Source organism: Bubalus kerabau, chromosome 4 (genome assembly GCF_029407905.1).
Source record: "Bubalus kerabau isolate K-KA32 ecotype Philippines breed swamp buffalo chromosome 4, PCC_UOA_SB_1v2, whole genome shotgun sequence".
NCBI lineage: Eukaryota > Metazoa > Chordata > Mammalia > Artiodactyla > Bovidae > Bubalus > Bubalus kerabau.
Genome location: NC_073627.1, coordinates 28,385,938 through 28,404,041, shown reverse-complemented (window position 1 = coordinate 28,404,041; position 18,104 = coordinate 28,385,938). Strand labels below are relative to the sequence as shown.

The 18,104-nt window shown below is 54.0% G+C and overlaps 1 protein-coding gene across 2 annotated transcripts; it reads right to left on the bottom strand.

The window, feature by feature from the left end:
- Positions 1 to 4,965: 4,965 nt before the first annotated feature.
- On the bottom strand, positions 4,966 to 13,135 carry WFIKKN2 (WAP, follistatin/kazal, immunoglobulin, kunitz and netrin domain containing 2). Of its 2 annotated transcripts, none has more exons than XM_055576212.1 (2): positions 12,305 to 13,089; positions 4,966 to 9,798 (listed from the first exon to the last, which is right to left on the bottom strand). In XM_055576212.1, exons 1-2 carry the CDS (start codon positions 12,506 to 12,508, stop codon positions 8,278 to 8,280), a joined length of 1,725 nt encoding a protein of 574 aa, XP_055432187.1. In that variant the 5' UTR covers positions 12,509 to 13,089; the 3' UTR covers positions 4,966 to 8,277. The 2 variants fall into 2 exon arrangements, with proteins under 2 accessions (XP_055432187.1, XP_055432188.1); XM_055576213.1 differs by lacking the exon at positions 12,305 to 13,089 and adding an exon at positions 13,101 to 13,135 and having other exon boundaries at positions 6,865 to 9,798.
- Between the last annotated feature and the right edge of the window lie 4,969 nt (positions 13,136 to 18,104).

Sequence of the window (18,104 nt, the reverse complement as noted above, 5' to 3'; positions counted from 1 at the left end):
GAATCTTTTTCAGCTTCAGATTTCCTATCTGAGAAAGCCTACTTGTTACAGTTAGTGTGAGGGCCACTAAGGCATATGAAGCATTGACCGTAATCCTCTTCCCCACAGGGAATGACCTGAATACTCTCTACTCTTCTGTGAGAGGGGCTTACATCCTCTCCTCTTTTAAACATGACTTTTCATGAGAATTCTACACAGTGAAACTTCCTAGTGGATTAGCAGGGAGACGGGAGGAAGCAAAAGAGAAAACGAACGTACTTCACTATTCTTGACTCTGTGGTGAAATATACATGTGGTTAAATGCATGGGCTTTGGAGTCACAGAGACTGACCTAAGCTTGGTTTCGCGCTTGGCCAGGGGCCTTCAGCAAATTAATCAATCTCTCTGAGCCTCAGTTTCATCATCTCAGAAATGGATGACATGCACACCAGAGGGTTGTAAATATTTAATGAGATAGTGTGTGTTGAGCACGTACTAGGTACTGCAGGCTATTAATAATGGAAACTACTAACCCTGTTCTCACGGCATCTAGGAGGTAAAGAGCAGGGGTACCTTCCATGAGGCCTGAGGTGGGGACGGGTCACCACCTGTCTCACTGAAGCTGCATTCTGCTCATCCACGAGCACTGGCCTTTCCTCTTATTAGGGTCATAGGTGAAATAGTTGGTTGTGATGATTGAGAAGATTACTTGGAGTCTGAATTACTGGTTATACCAAGACTCTGAGGCTGTTTCCCCTTTTATTCTTTTGTCCTTTTTGGTGCATTGAGAAGGCGAGTGGTGCTTGAAATAAAGGACCAGTAAGAACTCAGCTCCACGCTTGAAGGTATTAGAGCTGGGAATGGTAGGGAGATGCTCTTAGGGCCTTCTTGGAGGTCCCAGATGTTCCCCATCTCTACCCCATTGCTACACTTATCTCTCACTGCTTCCAGTACAACTCAGGATGTGTGTCTCTCTCTCCTCTCCTCTCTGGCTACCCATATCCTAGACTCTTCCTTTGTCAGCAAAGGAGACTGTATGTGTTCTTACTTTGCTATCCAAGGACAGCTTTGGAGAGAAGGGCCTGTTCTCATCTCCTGGTTCTTTCCAGCCATGAGTGGGAACATGCAACAGCAATTATCTCCAACCAGCTGGAGCTACCAGGCCCAGGGCGACTCCTACTAGAGAGGCACTGTGGGAACAGTTATTATTCATTACTTACAGATGAAGATACTGAGGCATGAGAGCTTAACTTACCCAAAGTCACAGAGCCAGTGTTTGAGCCCAGAGAGTTTGACTCAAGAGCCCATGCTCTGTCTGCCATGACTCTGGCCTTCCGTCACGGCCACTCACCCTGTATACCACGGAAATTGGAGGGCTTAAGGCCTAAAACATCTGATGCCTCTTTTATTAATAAAAGTCTTATGCAATTCAGTTCTAACAGCAATGACCATAACAAAATAATTCTTAGACCTTTAGTCAGCACTTCCATGGCATCGCTGAAGACCTGTGGAGTACCTGGCCCACCAGTGGGAGCACTTCACCATTGTCATGGGCGCCGTGCCATGCCATGAGCATATTTAGTCGATAGCCCCTGCTGTCTGCCTCCTATCAGCAGCCCTTCTCCACCATATTTAGCCAAAGTTTTGGTAAATTCATCTTCTCCTGAGCGCCACACTGCTGGGGCTTGGTGTGTATGGACTCCCTTGTGTGCCTGTTTTGTGTACCTATTCTGGGATTACTTTGGCGGGTGGGGGTCTTCACTGCAGTACACAGGCTTTCTCTAGTTTTGGTGCCTGGGGACTTCTCTCCAGCTGTAGTGCATGGGCTTCTCTTGTTTCAGAGCACAGGCTCTAGAGCACGTGGGCTTCAATCATTGTGGCCCACAGATTCAGTTGCCTAGCAGCATGTGGGATCTTAATTCCCCCGACCAGGCTCAAACCCGTGTCCCCTGTGTTAGAAGGCGGATTCTTAACTGCTGGAGCACCAGGGAAATTCCAGGGAAATTCAGGAACTTCATTTGCAAGAAGGCTTACAGGAGACTTCTGTGAGAAAAGATGAGGGGTTTTTTTTGAGGTTGAGATCAGAGTCCAGAGACAGTGGGGTAATTCCACAAGCCCCTGTGGGACTAGGACCCATGAGACTAAAACCAGGAGCTGCCTAAGGAAGCAGGAATCCCGGAGTCCTTGGCAGGACGGGAGCCTAGAGTCAGGACCCCCACCCCTACACAAGATTTCTGAGAAAACAAGAATTACAGTTTAATCCTTTGTAACAGTCCTATCCAACAGAATTTTCTGTGATGACTGTCCAATATGGTAGCCACCAAACACATGACATGTGACACTTGGACTATAGATGGGAGGCTGAGGAACTGAATTTTTAAATTTTATCATTATTTCCTATGAAGTCATTTACATGAACTCAATACTGTTGAAGGGTGCAGTTTTATAACTTTCTGTACAGCCTTGGCACTCCTGGAGGAGTAGAAGTGGTGGTTATGGATGTTCAGGAGGGGCTTGGCCATTAGGGGCCCTCAGCCTTAAGCCAAATGGTTAAAATATATATGTCACTCTGGAAAGAATATGGGCACTAAAGTCAGACAGACCCAAGATCCACACAGATCCTGGCTCTTGGGTAAGTTTCCTTTAAACATTAAAGGATTAAGGATTAAACTGGACAACAAATGTGAAGTGCCGATCAGAGTTGTTCGCACTTGGGGACTCCCTGGTGGTCCAGTGGTTAGCAGTGCGTTCACTGCTGGGGTCCCAGGTTCAATCTGTGGTAGGGCACTGAGATCCCACAAGTCCCATGATGCAGCAAAAAAAAAAAAAAAGGACTTCCCTGGTGGCGCAGTGGATAAGAATCCTCCTGCTAATGCAGGGGACACAGGTTCAATTCCTGGCCCAGGAAGATCCCACATGCTGCAGGGCAACTACGGCCGCGCGCCACAACTTCTGAACCCGCATTCTAGGGCCTGCGGAGCCACAACTAACAAGCCTGGGTGCTGCCACTACTGAAGCCTGTGCACCCAGAGCCTGTGCTCCACAGAGCAGACCCCGCAACGAGAAGCCCACGCACCAATGAAGAGTAGCCTGTGCGCGCCACGACCAGAGAAACCCACTCACAGCAGCAAAACCCCAGTGCAACCAAAACAATAAAGAAGAAAAAAAAATTTTTTTAAAGGGGTCCCTGAAGAGCAGCATTAGCAGCCCTTGAAATCTTAAAAAAAAAAAAAAAAATTGTTCCTGCTCAAATGCCCACCTCTTCTCTTCTAGCACCATGCTCCCCCACTGCTGGAGGTCCTCACTTCTACCCCAGGCCTTGTCTCTACTTCCTGGGTGTTCACACAGAAAGAAGACAAAACAGTCACCTTCCTCTGCCAGATCTGGGTGTGTGCCTCACACCAAGACAGAAAACAAATGATTGGGGTGGGTATATCATCATCCTGTCAGGTCTCTGGCGGCATCCTGAAGACTTGAAAAGGACAGGAAACACCCAGATACCTCATCTCACCTCAACAGATGCGCTGGGAAGAGGCCCTACCAATGGGAGGGTCCAGTCCTCAAAGTGTTGGGGATGAGGCCTGTTTTCCCCTTGTCTGGGAGGCCAGGGTGTGACTGGAGACCTGGATGCCAGAGCTCCACATCCTAGGGTAAGCTGGGGTAGAACACAGAGACTTCATCACAGCCCTAGAATAGGAGCTAGAGAGAGGGTGGTGGGCTGCCCACCTGCCACCCCTACCCTCTCCCTTGGGCATTGCCAGCTGGAGGGTTAAGCTTCCTTCCTCCTGACACACCGCTTGAGTGAGGAGTGTCGCTTGACCTCAGGGCACATTCCAGAATGAGGTCACAGCCAAGAATAGGACAGGGGAACCCTGCCCTCCATCCTGCCTGTATTAATCACTCCCAGAGCCAGAGGGAGACTTCAGACTCCTTGGAGAGGTGGGAGGAGGAGGAGGGGACAGTATCAGGAAGCAGAGCTGGGAAAAAGGAGGGAAGACCCCAGAGGAGCCCTTTACACTCTCGCGGTTGTCTGGTGCACCGCCTGGCCCTTGGTCCCAGGGCCATTTGTTCATCCAGTGAGTCCTTCTGGAACTCTGTGAGCTGGGCCCACGGGCCTCCCAGAGCCCTAAGCCGTGACTCTGGCCAGGGAACAGTGCAAGTGTAAAGGGAGACAGAAACTCGGAGAAGAGTGTTTGTGCAGCCTGGGGACAATGGAGGCACCCAAGGAGCTGAGTCCTGAAGGATGAGTAGGCTCAGGAATCTAGGCCATGACTGCTCTTGCGTGTGATAGAAATACCACGTGACGCGTAGGATCATACGCATGGGGTGGTGTGCATGAGGCTGACGATAGGCAGGCTCTTTGGAGACATTTGAGTTCCTGATGGGATTCCACACTGCCCAGCCCAGAGCTGTGTGTGTGTGTGTGTGTGAGAAACAGCATAGCGTGAGCACAAGAGCCTAGAAATCAGACTGCCTTGGTTCAAGTTTTGGCTCTGTCCCTTAATGGCTGGGTGATCTTGGGCAAGTTTCTTATCCTCTCTCACCTCAGCTTTCCCACCTACAAAACAGCATTCTGTCTCCCACGTTTGTGATGGAGATGACAAGAGAAGACACCCAGTGCCTGTACTGTGTAACCACCCACTCGATGCTGAAGTTACAGAAGGACAGCTGGACACAGGGCATCCTCCTCAGCCTGAGGAAATTGCGATGTGGCTGTGTGTTTATTCTCCCCCTTTCTTCATCAGGTTCTGCCCCTACTCCCCGCTCTCTGGCCCCACTATCCAGGGGATGACATCAGACTATGGAGCAGCTGGGCAGACAATGGAACGGAGTGTCCTAGGAGATCAGAGGTGCTGGGGGAGGCAGAGGGTGGAAAAAGCCAAGCTGCCATGCCCCAGAGGCCTCAGAGCTGGTCTGGAGACAGCCAGCACCAGAACAAGCCTCTGAAGAGGCAAATGGAGAGACCAGAGGAGGATTGCAGGGGGTGGGGGGGTGCGGGGCAGACAACAGATGCTAGGAGGGGAGGAATGAATGTCCATGTAGACAGGAAAGCAGGTGAATCTGACTTCAGACCTGAAGGAGGGCTCAATCCCCCTATGTCCTGGGGCCAAATCTCCCAGTGGGGCAGCCTCTCGAGGTCACTTGGCAACCAGGCCCTGGGACTTCAGTTCTTCCTGCACTGAGCACCTTTCAGAAGTCAGTTCCTGTGTAAGCAAGACACACAGACTGGTTTCAAGGACAAAACAAATGCCATGTGGTAGGTCCACAAGGATGACTGACTCTATACCACCCTTTCCCCAAGTACCTATGTTTTACAAATCCCAAACCAGCCTGTGTGGAGCAGTCAGTTCTGAGCAGCAGAATACAATATTTGAAACGCTATGGTCTCTGAGCCTGCAAAAGTCACGATCTGGGTGGAAAAGCAAGGGGAGGGCTCAGGTCTTGGGGGCCTGCTCTCAGCCAGGGAGCTGCTGAGGGTGTGGAGGGGCCCAGGGGCAGCATCTGTGCCAGGTTCTGTTTTCTAGGCTTTGCAGTTTGACACATAATAGGGTCGAACTCCCCAAGTCTCTGTGGTGTTCTGTCCTACAGATGAGGAAACTGAGGCTCAGAGAGATGGCAGATATGTGTCAGAGCCCAGATTCAGCCTTAGGTGGGTCTGACTCCACAGGCTGGGCCTTCTCACCCTGCCAAGGTGGGGCTGGAGTGTGACAGGGACCCTAAGTCTGTGGCTATGTGTCAGCAGCGAGCCTGTGAGAGGAAGCCTGAGATTGGACCCCTGAATCTCACACCTCTACCACATAGTCACGGGGCTCAGCCCCACATCTATGCAAGTGGAGGTGACAGATGCTGGCATGTGGGTGCTTGCCCCCTCAGACTCGAAGGTGATGTGCTATTATTAGGGCACCTCGACCTAGAAGCAGGTACAATAGAGTGTCCTCACTCTGAGGGAGGGTGAGGAGCCAAGTCCTCACCCAGGTTTCAAGACCTGCATGGGTGGGTCCTGAGCCTGTGCTCACACCTTCTTGGTTAAGTTCTATGCTCAGCATTTTCTTGGTGGTGACTTGAGAAGCTCCCATTCCTCTGGCCTCTCTTCTCTCTCAGGGAGCAGCTTGTCTTCTTGATCCCAACCCCTCCTCATTGCCGGGAATTATCTCTACAAAGGGATTGGCCTGACTGGGCTGAACTGAGCCTGAATTCTTCCTTTGGGCTGTGGCCCAGAAAGACCAGAGAAATGCAAAGGGATCAGGTGTCCCTCGTGCTGAGCTGGCTTCCAGCCTTGGGGACAGACAAGCTGGGGTCATGCCCTGGCTGCAGGCTCCTGAGCACATCTCTGGGAAGGGGAGCAGCCAGGAGCCCCTGAGACCAAAGGTGCTGCTGCTGCAGACTGGAAACCTGATCACATGCTCTGAGCACCCAAGGCTTTGGGATCAGGCCTTACCCAGAGACCCCCTAGGGAGTCACAGCCAGACAGAAAGGTCCTCCTGCCCACTCCTGTCTCCTCCACTTTCACGGCCCTAAATTCATCAACAGTGGGGTCTGGAATCCACCATGACCCACTGTGCTATTGTGAGGGGGCGGGGGACTGAACTGAGTACAAAGCAGAACACCTGGGCTTCCACCCCATGCCTTCCTGCCCAAGTTCCTGGCTGAGTCACCTGGCCTCAGCTCCCCTGTGCCTAATGCACAAAGCTTCAGTGAGCACCACAGTCAGGAGTCATGGAGCTGCAAAATGGGCCAAGTGTTAGCAGTGTCTCTCCATCACTCAAATGGGATCCACTTGGCTGGATTCCCCCTGTGCTCCCCCCAAGGTAGGTCACCAAAGCAAATGACACTGCCCACCACTCCCCTCTCCCACCTACACATTAGCCCAAGTGACTCACACAGGAAGGGCTGTCGATACTATGGGCTTTTAATTGGTGTCTTCCCCCTACATTTGAGGAAGAAATGAGAATGCCCCACAATGATCTTCTTCAGCTTTGGAGGAGCATGGACATAATGAAGGCTGAGGAGGATTGAAGAGGAGTAGATGAAGAGCTGACAGTGGCTTTCTCAAATCCTATATCTAGTAGTGGGGTAGCGGACTTGTCCTGGAAGTCCCGAAACAGAAATCAACAAGCTGCCACATCCTCAGACTGGCCCTCCCAGTCCTCACCTCGAGTCTCCCTCCAGGTCCCTGCAGCTCCAAAGACCACCACCAGATGGGAGCATCGAGCGGCATTCATTTCCCTTCCCAAGCCTACCTCCCGGTCTTCCCTCTTCTTTCACCAACCCACTTCCCTGCCTTGCTTTTCCTCTTCCTTTATTTCTCTTCCCATCAGAACAGATCCTGGGGCTTCTACTGACTTTATGTCTGAGGAAGCGAGGGGCAACTGAGAGCTCACTATCTGTTGAAGGGATCTTTTGCCAGCTGGGAGCTCCAGCCATTAATCTGCTGCTGGGAGAGCCCTGGGATCTAGACATTCGTGTTCAATCACTGTGAGCTGGGCAGTAGCTAACATCTCTCTGTGGTCCTGGCACCTGGCACCCAGTAAGTGTTCAGAAAACATCCATTGACTTGGACTGAATAAAACTGAATCAATAAATCAATAATCAATAAACCAATCAATAAACCCAGGGAGAAGAAGCATGACAAACATGTTCTGCTTATGCTGTGGTGGCCTCAGAGACCGCTAGGCCAACATGATCAAAGCACAGGCTGGCCACCACCCAAATGACTTGCCTGGCAGCCTCCACTTAAGGCAAGCTGTGTACTGGGCTGGATCATGCCTCCTGCTTCCTGCTTTCCACAACCCTCACCATGAGGTGGTCTCTGTTCATAGTGCTCTGGAGGGCTGTGGGGAGTTTATCCAATTAGTTCCTGGGCCCTCCTTTCTATCCCCACCTACCTTTTTAGCAAACCAATTCATTCAATTTTTCCTGTTACCATCCTGCAGCCAGCCGCCATCTCTAGAATCCTGCCTGGGAGTCTGGCTATGGGCAGGGAGTCTGGGAGAGCCAGGGGAGGGAGTAGTCAGCCATAAGAAGATAACAAAGTCAGAGGAGACTGGTCATCAGGAATAACCTGCAAATGTTGGTTGGCTTCTTTTGTTCCCCCCAGCGCCCCCACCCCATTATCAAGCCCAAAGAATAGAAGCTGATTTAAGATCCTCTGGTGACTTTTTTCTGATGCATTGACCTCTATTCCCCTGTTGGCCTAAGACTGTCTAATCTGACCTTGCCCATTTTGCTGACTGAGGGGCACCAGGAATGGGTAAATAGAAGAGGATCAGAAAGAGGGCTGGGGAGGAGCAGAGGGCTTCACTGCAATCCTGGGAAGTCCTTAAGGACATCGCAGGTTTTCTTGTGCATGACCTCACGCAGCTTCCGAGCCCGCCGGGTGCTCGAGGCTCCCACAAAGCTGTCGGGCCGCAGCATGGCCATGCCGCCGTCCACCTCGCCCATGATGATGAGCGGCATCTCGCCCACTGTCACGTTGGGGCAGGGGCAGGTCCAGTCCATGTGGAGCAGAGTGACCTCCAACGGCTCCTGACCCAGGAACTTGAGGCCCATCTTCTCATCCTTTAGGACCTCGTCCACAGTCACCAGGGCACGGCCTGAATCGGGCTCCTCGGTCAGCTCAGAGATTCGGCCCAAGATAACAAAGTCACTCCGACAGAAGCTGGTGACAAGCTTCTGCCTTGGCTTGCAGGCCCGGCAGCGCTGGTTCCCCCGAGGGAACGGGCAGGACTCCTCGCAGTCCTCACGGCTCTCAAAGTTGTTGCCGTTGCCCTCGCAGCCGCCATAGACAAAGGACTGGCACTGGCCTGTCTGGCTGTTGTAGGCCCAGCGGGGCGCATAGGCCTTGCAGGGCCCCTGCAAGGCAGGCAGGCTGCACACGGCCAGCGACCCACTCATGCAGGCCAGCATGCAGGCCTCATAGGTCTCAAAGTGGTTGCGGTTGCGGTGGCAATGGCCAAAGGTGAAGGTCAGGCAGTTGTTGGCTTGGGCGTCGAAGTACCAGCGGGTCTGCTCCTCACCGCAATCATCGCTGTCAGGGGGCTTCAGGCACTCAGCTGTGGGGAAGGCCGTGCCATTGGGGCTACTCTCTGCGGTGGCTGAAGCCTGACCCCCACTGACCACCGACAGTGGGAAGTCAGCACGCAGGACGCCAGCAGCGTTGCGGGCTGTGCAGGTGTAGATGCCAGCGTCCTGGGGCTGGGCGTTGTAGATGACCAGCTGGCCGATGTTGGTGACCACCACGTTGCCGCGCACGTGGTTGGGTCTCATGACCACATTCTCCCGGTCCTCCAGCTGTTTCTCCCAGGTGATCTCAGGCCGGGGCCGGCCCACCACATCACAGAGAAAGCTCACCGTCTCACCCACAGTGACTGACTGGTGCGCAGGGTGGTTGAGCAGAGCTGGGGCCGTGGCGTCCAGCCCAGGGGTCTCTGGAGGAGCCGTGGTGGGGTGCACAGTGGTCTCAGGGGGTGAGGGGCTGGTGTTGGGCCAGGTGAAGTGATAGCGGCAGGTGACGACAGCCAGCGTGATGCCCTTGGAGCAAGCTTCAGCGTCCATGTAGCAGCGGTTATAGTAGGTGAGGCCATCGGAAGCGCAGGTAAAGCTGGGCTCCTTCTCACAGCGATCTCTGCATTTGCACACTGGCTGGCCATCCCAGATGTCACATTCAGAGCCCTGCTGCAGACACATGAAGTGGTCGCATGTGGCCTCCTTGGGCATGCCCACAGGGCCCTTCTTCCCCTTCACATCCATGTAGCGGGCTGCCACGCAGCTCTTGGTCCCACACACGTTGGGGCAGCACTTCTCATAGGTCTCACACTCCTGGGGAGAGCCAGATGGAGAGGTCTGAGCAAAGAGGAGAAGGAAGAGAGCACAGGCTTCCCCCAACTTCCCCCATGGTTTACAGGGAAGGGAACTGATATGTGCTCACCTATCATGAGAAAATCATTTTGATATAATAACTAATGTATTCGTAGCACCCACTTTTTGCCAGGCCTTCTTCTAAAAATGTTTACAACTATCAACTTATCTCATGCTCATTACAATGGGTATAACCATCATTCTCACTTCACAGGCAATGATAACTGAGGCACCGAGGGATAAGGTAACTTGCCCAGGGTCACACAGCTAGCAGTGTGGGAAGAGGCAGATCACATACTCCATGAGGAAAAGTCTTCCTACTACCATGAGATGAAATGAGAATGTGAAGACTAAGCGAGGTGACATTCAAGCCCTCAGAGCTGGGAACTGGTGGGAAAGGACTTCAAGCTCCAGGTGGTGGGATTCAGAAATGAGAGTTTTTTGTCTGCAACTTATCATTCCCACAGTGAGGTGTCACCTGGAACAATTGAGCCCGCCTTTGTGTCTTTTCCATTGGGAATGCCCTGGCCAAATGCTAAGAAGGAAAAGGCAGACACTGCTGGGACAGCTGTTCAAAGCTGTGCATGTGCACAAGACATGCACGTGTACACACCAGGCAGCCCTCATGCTGGCCCCTGTTCATCCAAAGCCTAGAGGAAGGGCAGGCAAGACAGGCCCAGGACATCAGGTCTCACCACTGTGGGCTGTGCTACTTCCAACATGTGAGACTTTGCATGGGGAAATCAATAGCAAAAAAAAAAGTCCCCTTGTGTGGCAAAGGTCAGCCAGGCCGTCATCGAGGACTTGCCAGGCTGTAATTCCTTCTGATTCTCTGTGGAGCCATGCAAGGCATTAGTCTAATTCCTCAAAATTAGCAACATGCTCTGGGGCTGACACAAACAAGGATTTCACGTGGTGTTTTCTCCAGGATGTGGGCAATGCCCCTAATCCTGAGCCCTGGTCATGGCTCTGTGAGCCGCTCCCCACCAGGGCCGGCCTCATGCAGCCGCATCAGCTGAGGGCTGCATGGAGCCTGCCTACTAGACTTGTTTACTGTTTTTCCCTCTCGGCTCAGAATGGGGACTTTGTTTTGCAGCCCTTGCTTGGCATAGGCTTCTAGGCCACACCAGGGAGGCTCTAGGGCAGGGATGGACAGATTTCAGAGCCGGGTTCTGAGGGAGAGGGACCTAGTGGAGGTGAGGGCAGGAGGGGGCTGAGCAGCAGGAGAACCTGCTCCTTGCCGGAGCATCCCTCGGTTCCTTGAAGACTCTGGCCTAGGAATCTCCTTCCGGACTTGGAGGTCCATGAAAGACCAGGTGCTTGGGGAAAGGGAAAGGTACTTCTGGGCACAGAAAACCTGGAGGGAATTTTCAGAACAGTTTTTGCTTAAGGGCTCAGAGTGTATCCATAGGCTAAATCCCCAGCCTCACAGAGGAGCTTCTCCCCAAGACATAAAATCAGCCAGAATCTCACTGTCTCCAAGCCCCACCTGATTTATCAGGCCAGGCTGTGCCCCTGAAACAGACTTGCCTACAAATGTAGCCAACTAACCACCTGACCTCAGCCGGATAGGAACACTTTTCCACCCCTACCCAGGCTTTATCTTCCTTTTCCTCGGCTCCCTCATTGCTCATGAACAGCGAAAGGCTGGGATTGTCCCCTGGGCTCTCTGAGGGACAGGCCACTCTCTCTAGGACCAGTCTGTGCTCTCATAGGTTATGCACATTTGGCAGAGGGAGCACCCTGGTGATGCCCAGACTGGCCCGAGCCCAGCAGCTGCCAGACTGTCAGGAATTACCTCTGCCTAGGCAGGTGCCAGGTACTAGCATGCACTTCACCCTGGGAGAAGTAACAGGAACAACCCTTGAATGCAGGAGCAGGGAGAGAATTGTCCTAGAACCAGGTAGAGCCAGGCCTGCCCTGAGCACTGGGAGGATTGAGGGATCACCCAGGTTGAAACCTAGTCCACTTCCCTCTCGCAGACACCCAGAGAGTCTATTCAGACCCACTCCTGCCCACCCTCCCCATCAGCCTGCACTGATCTCAGGGTCAGGGTTCTAACCCCAGAGGTGGCCCAGAGGCTGGATGAAGCATCAGCTCTGTGGTCAGATGGATGCGGATCTGACCTCCCTGGCCCTGGAGCCTTGTGCTTGTCCTGAGTTTCTCTCTCACCTGTTGACAGGGTGCGGGTGGGTTGTGCCAGTCTCTCTGATGTGCCTGGCATAGCGCTGGCTCAGAGCAGCCCTCAGCAGACCTGAGACCAGGAATCTGAGGATTTCCAGTCCCTGAGAAATTCCCACATCACGCCCATCTCTTCTTCCAGGCCTCGAAGTTAAGACATCACACCCTGTTTATGTCCGTGTGGCCCAGGGGCCAGGTTCTTTCCCGTTTTCTCACCACCCAGCTCCCACTCTGCCTCGCCAACAAGACTGCTTGGCCTGGCTCAGGCCTCGGGGTTCACACTCACCTGGTCCGTCTCACACTCCCGCTTGCAGGTGCTCTGGGCATCCACCCAGAGGTTGGGATTCATGTCGTTGGGACAGATGCCGGCGTGAGAGTATCGGAGGGGCGGCAGGGCCAGGCCTCGAGGGGGCACCCCAAGCAGCAGCAACAGCAGGGCTGCCCCCTGCCCCCAGCGGGACCAGGAACGGCAGCCCCGCAGGGCCCACATGCTGAGGTCTGCAGCGGCCAAAGACCTCCCCTGAGAGGACGCCAGGGCTGGGCCCCTGGGCCTTCTGCTCCTCAGGGCTGCAGACACCTGCCCTGCCGACCCCAGTGGGCCTCCGTGGGCTGCTGCGGCTGCTGCGGCTGCCTCCACCGAGTCTGTGGAGTCCGCCGGGCTGCAGAGCCTCAGATAAAGGGAGCTCCCTCTCCGGAGTGTGCCGGGAGAGGAGCCGCACCGGGGCCAGAGCCTGGATTTATGTCCTGGGCGCGCCACCCAAGTGGGAGCGAGCTAACCTGACGCCTGTCACAGGCAGGCTGCCGGCTCCTCTGTCCTGTGGCTGATCACAGACTTGTTGCAGAAAAAAAAAAAGCTGGAAGCAGTTTAGGCGGCGTATCTGGCACGGTGGGACACCTGCTTGTTTTTGACTCCAGGAGGCCTTTAACCCCTTCAGGGGCCAGAAATGGCATGTGCTTTGGGGGGAGCCGGCTCCAGGACACGCCAGCTCACTGTACTACATGAAGAGGCTTGCTTCCCTTCCCCCCACCTCTCGGCCGGGCCCCCTCCTCCCGTTGGCCACCTCCGAAGAACACACACTCACTTGTTACAAGGAGGGACCTGCAGCCGCAGGGTTAGCATCGCCGGCCCGATGGTACATCTGAGAGCAAATGACGTGGAAAAACAACAAGTTCACGGCCATTCCAGGGCGGGCCTGAGCAGCCTGTGCTGTGTAAGCCGACTCCCACCGCAGCACCAGGTCCCAGGGTGGGGGGGGGGGGCGTGCGGACAGCCCCCTATCTCTCTATCCTGGGCAGTTTGCGTCTCAAGTTCCAACTTCAGTGAATTTTCCCCAAATCATTCCAGAGACACATACCAGCTATGCTCCAGCTCCCCCAGCTCCGGGACGTATCACATTCCTGCTCCTCGACTGACACACTCCCCGCTCCAAGAGAAGCTACGTGGTCACAGTGTCTCAGGACGGTGCTGGGCAGCCGAGCCGCCTCGCTGACGACCATGAAGCCTTTGCCCAGGAAGAGCCAGTTGGCTGTCATCTCCCCACTTTATGAAGGAGAAGGTCACCCCTGGTGAGCAGCAGTAGGATATTTCCTGGGGTCATAACGTGGGCCAGACTGTGTGCATTGTCTCATTTAATCCTCACAACAAACTGTGCCTTCGTTCTAGATTTGAGGAAAAGATAGGGTAAGCAACTTGCCCTGTGTCACACAGCTATGTGACCCCACCATTAATGCAGGGACCCTAGTTTGCAGGGCCTTTGAAATCAACCCTCCCCACCAAGCCGTCAAACTGCTGTCAAGGGGGCAACCCGACTCTAGTCTCTACAAGCTGGACAAGAAGTTTGTGAAACATCAAGGACAGTATTGAAGGAGGAGCCAGGAAAAGAGCCAGAAGCTGCCAGGGGGTGGGGAAGAGAGAGGTTACTTTTTCAAGGCCGACTGCAAAGGATTTGGGGAGCAGTAACCAAGCTGCTGTGTCCCAGGGGCAGCAGATAGTGGTGCGACCCCAATCTTTTCACAGATGGGGATACTGAGTGCCAAGCCCGGGGCCACTCTCCCCTCAGGCCAGACCTCAACCTCTAGCTGCTCTGTAGAAGGGCGTGCCCCTCCCTCCACCCTGCAGATTTTGCTTCTTCCTCTGGAGCAGGGTATTGCCTCCTCCCCTGAGCCAATTCTTTCCTGTCTGTGGGTCATTCTGCAAGATCTGTCTTTTCTGCTTATGTCAAAGAGCTAATGAAGGGTGTCAGATCCTAATCCCCTAAATTATTGGAATAAACTTCCCTCCAAGGCTGGTCCCAGTAATGAAGCCAGACAGCAGGCGACGCCGGCTGCTTTGAATTCCCTGTAATTTCATAAACCCGTGTTCCAGCTGCTCCAAGTTGGGCCTCAGCACAGCCCTTGATGAACGTGGTTTGTGCTGCCTCCTTTGATACCACAAAGGGAAATGGACAGTGACACATTTCTGAGCAGGACTTGGAAAACCTGTCAGAGCCCCATTACATGAGACAGGTATCTAGGCAAAGGAGGCTGATTTCTTGGGAGTCACTCGAGACCATTAGGAGGGAGGTGAGTGGGGAGGGGCACAGGCCAGAGGTGGGGGAGGAGAGGGGAAGTCCCCGCCCAGCCTGGTCCTATTGAGAGCTGTGGGCCTCCCCTGCCCAGGCCCCACTCCTGGCCATTCTGCTCTGAGAACTCTCAAAACAGCACTGGGGAAGAAGGGGCCCTAGTACACTCGGCTCTCCCTCTTAGCCCTTCCAAGTCTCCCACCAAAACACAGCTCAGAATAATAAATAACATCTGATCAGGGCTTGGCGCCCACACAGCACTTTCACCTACATCGTCACGCTGACCCTCACGCCAGTCCCGGAGGGAACCCAGGTGTGGCTGTGAGCTCAGTTTTATGAGAGAAGAAAGCCAGCCACAGAGAGGGGAGGTGGGCCTGGCTGGGGTCTCCAGGCTCTTGCTTCGCCTCTCTGACCCCTCCTGTCCTCTGCTCTTCACACAACCCCATGCACGCTTCCAGCCCCTCCAGAAGGGCCCCTGCTGGCCGCCTCACCAGCTCAGCTTGTTTATAAGCTGCTCAGGGAGTGCTTTGAAGTCCTCTCTCCCTGAGCATTCTCTCGCACGGTCCCTGGGCAGCCGAGCCGCCTCGCTGACGACCATGAAGCCTTTGCCCAGGAAGAGCCAGTTGGCTGTCATCTCCCCACTTTATGAAGGAGAAGGTCACCCCTGGTGAGCACCCCTGGGTCTGGCTCCCTCTGGCTCTGCTCCCTTCATGCCCTTCTCTGGAGGGTGGTGTGGAAGCCATGCTCACCAACTCCCCGGGACAGCTGAGGGCTTGGTTGTCTGTTCCCACCCCCCTAGGCCTCTGGGGAGTGGAGACGGGGTGGGGCAGCCTGAGCAGGGCCCTGAACTGGCGGGTGTCCTCTGCCTTTCACCCTCCCCAAGGAATCAGGCGCAGATCTGCCTGGAAGGGGCTTGCTCTTGACCTTGGCTCAGAAGAGCCCCACCACTGTGGGAAGGCAGAGGGCCCATGGACCCTTCATACCTTCTAGGACGGGTTCAAAGCCTACCTACTCCAGGTGCAGCCAGTAGCAAGTCACCCAGGACAGTGAATTCTGGATGACCCTTGACCTCAAGATCACCCTTAGCAGAACAATTCCCAGACCACTAGAGTGTTGACTACACACTGACACTGCTTTCTAAATGGGCCAGAGACTTCAGCTATAAACACGGTGGGGACACCTGGAGACCCACAGGGACACCAAGCAGCATCCCAGATGCCATGTCCCTCATGCACAGCCCAAACCTTCACCTCTTGAAGCATCTCCTCCCACTCCCTTCTTGATGTTTTCTAAAGTGCCTACTATGGGCTAATTTGTGGGTACACAGGGATAGATGGCCATCCTCATCCACAGAGAGGACACAGTCTTGGCCAGAAAACAAACATGCAAAAGCATAAGAATCGTATTCAGTCTTGGGGGTCCTTACAAGTGCCGAGGCACAGGCAGGAGGGAGAAGCCTGGGGTGGCTGTTGGGCCCATGATGTGGGCTGGGTCTTGAAGCCTGAGCAGGAGCCTATTTCCTATACTTCTTCTTGGATGCCTCCTCAGCTAAGACCCTCCTTCCGGGGGCATAGGCCTCCAGAAACAGAGGTGAGAGGGAAGTACAAGGATTTAGGAAAGGCGGTGGGGTGGGAGCTGCAGGTCGGCTTCTGCTTGAGGTGGCCCCAGCAGAGTCAGAGCAGCAGCCCATTCTGGTCCATCCTGCTTGGGCTCCCAGACCTGAGGCAGTCACACTTTCTCCCAGATGGATGCCAACCCCCTGGGAGCCTCCCTGCCCTGATCCTGGTTATTTAAACATATCTGAGGAGGAGGAAAGATTTGAGGCACAGGAATTGGGGTGCTGGGGAGAAGGAAGTCCTCAGCAATGGTACTCAAATGGATTCTCAGAAGGCCAGGCAGTCTTGGTTAAAGGCGGTGATTAGTCAGAGCCAAGCCAAGGAGTTCAATAAAGCCGGCGGCTCATTACGCAGCTGGGGACCCCCTGCCTGAGCAGCCCAGGGCCTGGGTTACATTACAGGGCTGTGTGAACTCTCCCCTCAGAGTGAGACTGTACTGGCCTTGCAATAATTATGGGGCCTCAGCAGATGGTGGAGGCAGACAGGAGAGACCTTCAGCTGTGGGACACGTGGCCTGTCAGCGTCTGTGCAAAGCAGGACATGGGAGGGTCCACCCTGGGGCTCGGGGGAGGCAGCACTGAATCCAGATCTGAGAATGACGAGCTTGGCTGTTGGCGTGGCCTGGCCAGTGCTCTGGGCCAGCCAGGCCCCTTTACAGCCTGTCCAGTCCAGGGGGGCCTGCTAGTGGGGCCAAGTCCCTGGAAGCTTGAGTGCCAGAGTCTGAATAGATCTGCGGGTCATACCACAAGAGCAGGAGACCCTTCTGGCAACTATGAGTCCTTGAATGCCTTCCTGGAGCAAGTGGGCATCAAGGAGCTTGGGGATTTCAGACACCTCACTGCGAGGCCCCATGGTGCTGAGGCTGAGCACCATGCAAGGAGTCAGAGGACCCCCTGAACAAACCGCTCAGGCCCCTTCCCTCTCCCTCCTCTGTGATCCTTCGTCCTGACTCCTCCAGCCCTGCCTTGACAGAACAGGCTTCAAATATCCTCAGGCAGCTCTCAGCCAAGATAAACACAGGAGGGAAGGAGCCAGAAGGCTGTGGGGCTCCACCTCTCCACTCTGCTGAGGGGAGAGTGAGGGCCTGGGGCTCCAGCAATGAGACTAAAATGGGGCATGGCCCCCATTCCATTCAGGCCTCACCTACCCAAAAACCTTCCCTGACTGCTCCACTCTCCTCACTCCCAAGCTCTCTGCTTCACTGTTTCCTCCTTTCGGATGAGAGAGAAGAAAGGACGGCTCAGATTCTGTTCTCTCTGCTCACCCTCACGCTGCTGAGCCAAGGGGCACATATTCTTTAGGACCAAACACAGCCCTAGTTCCCTTTCCAACAGCACAAAACGTACAGTGACTGAGAAACAGGCCCCTTTCCTGAATGATCATTATTTCATGACCTCTGGCTTAAAGACGGCTTCTCCACTTTCATTTAGCCTGTACTACCATGAACTTCCACCTCCGTTTGCTTCTCCATCTTATGGTTCTCCCTTCTCTCTTAAACCCTGGAAGCTGCCACGTTGCTCTTTCAATCTTTAAAAGTTCCACACAGAATTTCCCTTTAACCTATGTGAATGCTGTCTTCCCCATGGAAGACGTTCCTTCCCTGACCCATTCCGTCTGATCCTGGCCAACTGCTTCCCAACCCATCTCAGAAGCTGCACCTTCTAAGGAAGCCTTCCTGACCTCAGAAGCTGAGGGAGGCCAAAATCACCCTGGGGGTTCCAGGTAAAGTTTTTAAAACAAAAAAGCAAAACAAACAAAAACAAAAACTGGTATACAAAATCTGTTGCAATTAAACATTCAACCCTGTCAGGATGTATGTCTGTGCCTGTGTAAATGGTAAATAGGTTTAAATGATAATGTCAAAAATCCACAATAGATGGAGGGGAGGAATAAATGAGGAATATGGGAT

What these genes read in the sequence shown, in the direction of transcription:
- WFIKKN2 (XM_055576212.1), bottom strand. Translation starts at nt 12,508, where the DNA reads ATGTGGGCCCTGCGGGGCTGCCGTTCCTGGTCCCGCTGGGGGCAGGGG. An exon ending in GGGAGTGTGAGACGGACCAG is followed by an intron (nt 9,799 to 12,304) that starts GTGAGTGTGAAC and finishes GGCTCTCCCCAG; the next exon opens with GAGTGTGAGACCTATGAGAA.